This window comes from Stegastes partitus, unplaced genomic scaffold (assembly GCF_000690725.1).
Source record: "Stegastes partitus isolate 25-593 unplaced genomic scaffold, Stegastes_partitus-1.0.2 Scaffold3807, whole genome shotgun sequence".
NCBI lineage: Eukaryota > Metazoa > Chordata > Actinopteri > Pomacentridae > Stegastes > Stegastes partitus.
In genome coordinates, this window is record NW_007581538.1 from 1 (window position 1) to 7,427 (window position 7,427).

The 7,427-nt window shown below is 42.1% G+C and overlaps 1 protein-coding gene across 1 annotated transcript; it reads right to left on the reverse strand.

Moving 5' to 3' along the window:
- Positions 1 to 5,123: 5,123 nt before the first annotated feature.
- On the reverse strand, positions 5,124 to 7,019 carry LOC103376305 (bladder cancer-associated protein). The gene has a single exon (XM_008306680.1). It carries the CDS (start codon positions 6,791 to 6,793, stop codon positions 6,530 to 6,532), a length of 264 nt encoding a protein of 87 aa, XP_008304902.1. The 5' UTR covers positions 6,794 to 7,019; the 3' UTR covers positions 5,124 to 6,529.
- Between the last annotated feature and the right edge of the window lie 408 nt (positions 7,020 to 7,427).

Consider the following 7,427-nt stretch of genomic DNA (forward strand, 5'->3'; position numbering starts at 1 on the left):
TTCTTCTGCAGGCGGTGGTTTACTACACGGAGAGTTTGAAAAGCGACGACGTTCAGGTCCAACAGGGCTCCTGTCTGGCTCTCAAGTGTCTCAGGGTGAGTTTTACAAAAAAAAACCCAGTCAGCAGAAGCAGAAACACTCGCAGAAGTGCAGTTTGTCAGCAGCGTCTGCCACGTTACCAGCTGTCACTGTGTTTGTGTTTGCCAGGCGACGGAGAGTGTCGACCACATAGCAGATTTATGGAGATCAGCGGATGAAGATCTCCGAAGCGCCGCCAGAGAGACTGTCCTCTCCTTCGGTACAAACCATAATTCTTCCTTATTTACATTTTGTTTTGTTACGTTTTGTTTTATTACACTTTTTTTGTTGTCCGTCGGCAGGTAAAAAAGGATACCAGGCCTTCCAGAGGATGGACCAGCTGGACACTGAGATGCAGGAGGAGGCTTACCAGAACCAAGAGACTGAGATTACCATTTTATAGGAAACAAACTTGGATCTGAAACACGAAAAGCCTCAACGATGTCGAGTTTCAAGGCGAGAGACTGAGTTTAAACCAAGTTTGTGTTGGATCAAATGAGTTGTTTTACTTCTTGGGAAACCTTCACGTAGCTACAAATCCCAAAGAACCGAGCGCAGAAGAAGATCTAATGATGGTGGCTTCAGCTTCCTCTGGATGGATCTTTCACTCACTGATGTCGGAGTTTCGCGCCAAAGCTTCATCCTGTCTTATTATTTTTACTGAGAACTTGAATTTATGTTTGTCGGATACCTACAGTTTTGTTGGAAGATGTTCTGTTGCAGCACCACTTTAGTAATTTAACCCAATGAGAAGGTCACGTGTTCCAGTGTTGGGATTTTCGTTCAACAGCCTGCTTGGTTGTTTTAGTGGAAAATGAAGGATGAATATGTTGTTGTTATTTCACATATGATCACAGGTGTGTTGGTGAGGAGAAATAAAGGGCTAAAATCCAAAATATTACATGAACCTTAAGGACAGAAGGACTAAATAAATCCAGAATAACAAGTTTAAACTGTGCCTCTGCTGCCTGTGAATGTTGGACTTTAATAGACGAACAAACATGGAACGGGAATCAGCAGGTCTATGGGTGGTAGGTCAACGTTTTCTCTTGGTTTTTAGATGAAATGGTTTGTTGTAGGTGCACAGAGGTGATGTTGATACCAGCAAACATCATGGCTGAATTGCTTGTAACGTTATCAGGAAAAAGTAACCTTGACTTACAACACACTAAAACCAAGCAGCAGATTTTGAAAATGGATGTTTCATTAAATACCGTAATTTGCGGACTATTAGCGCACCTGAATATAAGCCGCACCCTCTAACTTTAAAAAGAAAACAAGTTTTGTACATATACAGGCCGCACTTGTCTCTAAGCTGCAGGTGTCCACCTTGTAACATGAGATGTTTACACAGAAAGATTTTAACTTTTAATTAAATACGCATCGTTAATGTCTTTTTTCCCAACAGTGCCTGTAACATGGCTGGTTAAAAAAAATACAGCAGCCTACCAGGAAAAGTCATTGATCGCGATCTTCATCTTCCTCCTGCACTAAAACCACTAAAGTCTTCAGTGTCGGAGTTGAACAGCCTCAGAATGACTTCACACACACTTCCTCAGCCTCTCGAGGCAAATTCGTAAAAATCCATAAATTAGCCGCATAATTGTTTAAGCCGCAGCGTTCAAAGCGTGTGAAAAAAAGTGGCGGCTTATAGTCCGGAATTTACGGTACTTGCTTAAAAAAAAAAAAAGTTATCAGCCTCAACGGAGAAAGATTGTTCTAGCAATATTTTCAAACGTAGTCTCCCTAAACTTTAGTGCACTTGGTCCACCGATGTTCACGCTTTGCTATCCCTTCATGGAACAAGGCCACACCTTGAGCCTCTAGGAAGTCATGGATGCTGTTGAGGCGTACCGAATCGTCACTCTGAAAATGGCGACCACACGAGTAGGATTTCAGTTTGGGAAATAAGTCAGGCGGTGGTAGATTAGATGTAAAGTTTGTGGGGTCTTGCAAAAAAAAAAAAATTACAATCATTTGAGTTTTTGTGGACAGTGAAGAGTTTATAGTTTAGTTTTGTGGCGAGGACAAGAACTAGGAGGTTGGAAGGACTAGTTGTGACAGTCAACTACAACTAGATAGTACACGACTACTTTTCTTCTACTCTGGTAATTCAGATAGTATGATTTTCCTATAATTTAAAAGGTAAATCATTACCAAAAACATGCCTGATAACTGTTGAAGTAATCTAGTTTTATGGCGCCAATGTTCATTTTACAGCGATAGTTTGATGACTAAACTTCCACTGTTGTTGATTTGTCGTCTGACTTGAACCGTAATTGATTTTATTTCCAAGAATCATTGTTCCAGCAAAGAATATTCTGCTGAGAATAAAAAGGACCAAATTTCAGGTTTCAAGTTATTATTTGCTGTCGAAATTAGTCGACGACTGACGTTATCCAACCCAAAAAAAAAAAAGTTAATTCCTCTTATTTCCAGTACGTCTTACATCCTCCTCTTCTTTGACAATCCATCATAAGTTACCTGATCAGTCTGCAGGCAGGTGCTGCCCTCTGCTGGCCGCTCCAGTAAACTGAAGATGCTTCGACCCACCACTAAATGGATCCGGTTGCGGTTAAACTGACCCGAAACCTCTCAGATTTGAGTTTTTAACGACCGCTTGTGACGCCAATAAAACGCTGCGGGGAGAAAATATGTTTCTATCAGCAACGAAACTGAAGCAGCTGAGGCTTTTCAAGATAACCCCGCGTCATGTTTTGCAAAGTTTATGGTGTCAAATATGCTCGAAATCATCGAACCTGATGATTTACTCGCTGGAATTAAATCAGAGGTCGCAGTTTTCAGCATACCAAAGCTCTGATCAGCTCCGTTAAAGCCTCACGAGGGATTCTGTGATACAGAGCAGCAGGGAAGACACTTTATTTTGTTTTTTTACATAATCAGATGCAGGGTCAGATGAGCTCGTAAGAACAAAACTGACAAAATGTTCTGCATATAAACAAGAACCAGAGCTGAGTGAGTCTTAACGGTGTTCAGAAACGTGTTGTTTTTGTTTTTATCCTCCTCCTGCACAGACACATGGTTCTGGATCTGCACTTTAAACACTCAAAAATGTACAAAGATTACTTAAAAGTGTTTTCTTTTTAACATGCTGCCTTTCCTCAAATATAAATCCGAGTCATTTTTGACACCCAGAGTGAAAGACTGAACACGGATTGTTATATTTTCAGCCGCTTTTGCAGAAGGATGGAGGAAGATTTGTGATAAAAGAAGGTAAAATGAAGGTGTGAAGGAATAAATATGGAGGAGACGTAAGACGCTTGTGTAGGAATGTCGTTATTTTTGCAGATATTTTGCCACAAATACAAACTCAGTCATCTTAAACGTCAACCTGATGATGGTGCTACATGGAAAGCTGTTCGTTTTGCAGGTTTGTGGGACTTCAGGAGACTGAAACTCGTCTCATTCGTTCCCAGCTTTGTGTCAAACTGTGGTTTTAATAAATAAATGTGTTACAGTGACTGGATGTGTTGCTCATTGGGACTTGACTGTGCACTCGGTGGAGCTGAATCGCTTCACGTTTGTGGGAAATAAAATGGTTCAAGAACCGCTTCATGTGCTGCAGATCCACCGTGTGGATGTAAATACTGTGTTTTATGACATCTGCATCACAAACAAAATACAGTTTGCCAGAAAGTCACGTAAATTGTCTGTAATTAACTTCTCACTTCGAGAACTACAGTGCCTCAGATATTTTTTTTTAAATACAGTAATGATTAAATAATTGCAGTGCGCTCAGTCAAGCTTCCTGCTTTTCCTGCAGAGCTTCTAATAAAATATTCTGGGCTCATTTTATTACAGGTAACGTGATTGGACTGGAGTAACTCTTGAAAATGTGTTTAAGGGCGCCGCTATAGCTCACCTGGTTGAGCTGGCGTCCCATGTGCAGAGCTACAGTCCCAATGTGGAGTTTGAATCATGAGTCATGAGCCAATCATGAGTTTGAATCCCGCTCATGGCCCTTTCCCATTCTCCTGTCTCTCTCTCTCACTGCACTATCAAATAAAGGCACAAAGGCCAAAAAAATAACTTAAAGGGAAAGAAAATATGTTAAGAAAAGAAAGCATATGTGCTGTTCTTCACTTTTCAGCAGGATTAAGAAACTTGTGATCCACTAAAAACCTCAGGAGAAGGCAGAAATTCTGAATAAAAATGGAATTAAACCAAAATATTGGTCAAATAATGTACTTTGTTCAACCCGTACATGAGATTAATTAGACATTAAGTTGCTGTGAAATAATTCCCCAAACAGCTGTAGAAGAGAAGAAGTACAAATAAACTGTTGCAGCAGCAAAACAAAGTCAGACTTAAGATCTTAAAAGCAGAGACTAAATAAGATGATTTATACTTTATTAACTCTGAATGTTCTTTTGTTACCTACAAAGAAAAACTGACAAGATTTTCCCCACAGTGGGAAAACTATATATTAATATTCAGTCATATATAATACAGACTTATTTTTGTCTTAAATTAGAAAATATTCTGATTTAGGCAGCTGGAATCAGTATTTTATCCTTTTTTTCCCCAAAACAAATAAACAAACAACTCAGTCTAATTATTCAATCATCAAAATAACTGATGGTTGGATTAATAGCTGAGAATTTTAATACTTGATTGTTGCAGCTCTTGGAAGGTCTTATATTATGGAAATAATATAAAATAATTGTTAAGTCTTTTCCAAGACTCACAAATACACCTGAACCAGAAACTGTTTCATTGGTTCCCAGAAAATAAACCTGCAAAAAAATATACATATAATTTTAAATAAAAATGCTTAAGCTTTTCGTAGAGCATCGATCATAAAAGGTGTAACGAGCTTCACGTGGACCCGAATGTCTCCATCTAGTGGGAAATATGAAGCAGCCGAACGCGTTTAGACAAAATGGGGAAGTGTGTGTAGATAAATCTGCTGCAGGAAGTAGATGAAGCTGATTGCTTATTCAGAGTTCTAAAAACAAACCCCCCCGAAATAAAGTTAAAAATGGAGGATTGCTGGATTTAAAGAAAAACAACCAAACACTGAATTCCACGCAGGTCAACACGTCGAGAGGAAAAACTTTATTTAAATTAAAACCAAAGCAGTCGTGTAGCAGTGAGCGTCGTCAGCACTGCGACAAGAGGCCACGCACACACGAGAAAAGAAAAAAAAAAAAACAACGCACACTCTCCCCAGACACACCAACAGGTACAGAGTAGAAACACCTCGTGTCCGGCGGCGAAACACTCGGAGCGGCGACGCGCGAGGAAACTGATAAACTTCTTGTGAGAATGTGATAGCGTTTCCCCTCCAGTCCGTATTGCTTATTGTTGCTGGAAATGCCGACCATCTCCTCTTTGTTTCCTCGTGTCTCGCCACGTCTTTTCTTTTGTAAATCAGTTATGATCACAAAAAAAAGAAACTATCGCACATGACACACGCACACAAAATAAGTCTTTCATTCAGCCTGCACACATCCAGACTCTTCTACCCTTTGGAAACTTTCAGCATTTTGTTTTTTTAATTCATTGAAATCTGTGTGTGTGAACTGGAGAAAGAAAAACAACCCATGCACAAGAAAATTAAACGGTTTGGATGTGGCGGGAAGAGGGGCGGCTGCAGAGCACACGGGGCAACAACAACACCGACAACGGGGCAGTTCCTCAGCATTATCACACCTTTCCCCAGGTGCATTTTGGGTAGCGATGCAGCAGAAAACAAAAAGAAAAAAGAAAAGGGGAGGAATTATTCACAGCATAGTTATTGATTGTCCAGTGTCAGTGTGCTCTAAGTGTTGAGCATGTGCAGAGCCAAAAAACAAAAAGGTGGCGACGGAGTTTGGTCACGTGAGGGACCGAAAACGGCGCCTCGCTCCTCGTTTCCCCTCAAACACGTCAAGGCTTTTATCATCTGACGCCGCCCGGCGTTCGGAGTCCGTCGAGGGAGCGAGGAGCGCGGTTGGTGTGAGTTTTGGCAGTTTGAAGAGCGAAACGTTTCCCGGGTGAACGTGGAGAGTCTCTCTCGGAAGTAAACAAGGAACCAGAATACTGACACACAGTGGAGACTTTAGGTTGATGTGGCGTTATACTGTACGTTTGTAAAAGTGAAGTTCTTCTTTCCTCAGCACCGAGTTAAACACGCGCGTCTTTCCCTTTGCATTTTTTTATTTTATTTATTTTTTTAAGTTTGGGCGCCTCTCTTTCCCCCAAACATCATCTCCTCCGACAGCACCTCCACCTTCCTCGGATTCTTTACAGCATGACTAAACAGCATCCTTTGTTTTTTTTTGTTTTAATACCGTCTTTGGCTGGCCGCTCTCGGTATTCCCTTCCAGCACTGCCCACAGAACCGCAGTCCGTCCTCCTCCTCTCACAGCATGGCAGTATCGCTCTACAGTAACCTCCCAGTGCGCCACCACTCTTCCCCCTCGTCTCCGGCGTCCGCCCTCCTCTCCTAGGTGCCGACGATGGCCGGGTCGTGGGCGGCGTCCGGCAGCGCGGCGTCCTGGCAGTGGTAGAGGAAGCAGTTGCCCCAGCAGCTGTAGCAGATGAGGAAGAGGGCAGCCAGGAAGACCAAGGCACAGATGGTGCAGGGCTTCCTCTCCAGCAGGAAGCTGAGCAGGTAGAAGCCCATGAACATGGAGTGGTTGAACCACAGCGCCGGGTTCAGCGGCTTGGGGATGAGCAGCACCGGGAGCAGCCACTGTAGGCAATACATGGTCTCTTTGTTCAGGGGGAGGAGCTCAGAGGAGGCCTTGAGGGCGGTTTGATCCCGAGTTGTTTGGGGTCTTTGAAGGAAGAGGATGTGATGAGGGGAGGGGGAGGGACAGCAGACGATTCAGACGGAGGGGGGAGGCGTCCTATCCGACGGAGCTGGGATGATGCAGGAAGAGGTCGAAGAAGACAGATGCTGCCGTCATCAGGTCATCCCTGCAGATAAAAGGGAAAAGTTGGAGGGTTTCAAATTCGGGACAAGAACTGATCAAACTGTGGCTAAAAATACTGACGGCTTTTATCTAATAATCTAATTTAGAATCAGAATCAGTCTCATTGGCAAGTAGGTTTCCCACATGGGAGGAATTTTACAACTACCAAATGCTACGATAAAGAGATTTTGAGAAGCAAGCTGTGCAAGTCAATAGACAGGAAGTGCTAAAAATACACATTCATAAGTCAATTCATCGTCTTTACATATAAAAGAAGTACATAATCTCTATTATCTTATCATATTATCATCTAGTATTTGTCTTCGGCTGCTGTAAACTCCCCCAGTGAGGAATCAAAGTTTATCTTATCTTAAGACAAACGAGGCAGAGTTTAAAGTCAAATAAACAGCTGTTGGTACAAATCCC

Bases quoted from the DNA above. Each gene is read 5' to 3' on its own strand.
- LOC103376305 (XM_008306680.1), bottom strand. From the start codon at position 6,793: ATGTATTGCCTACAGTGGCTGCTCCCGGTGCTGCTCATCCCCAAGCCG.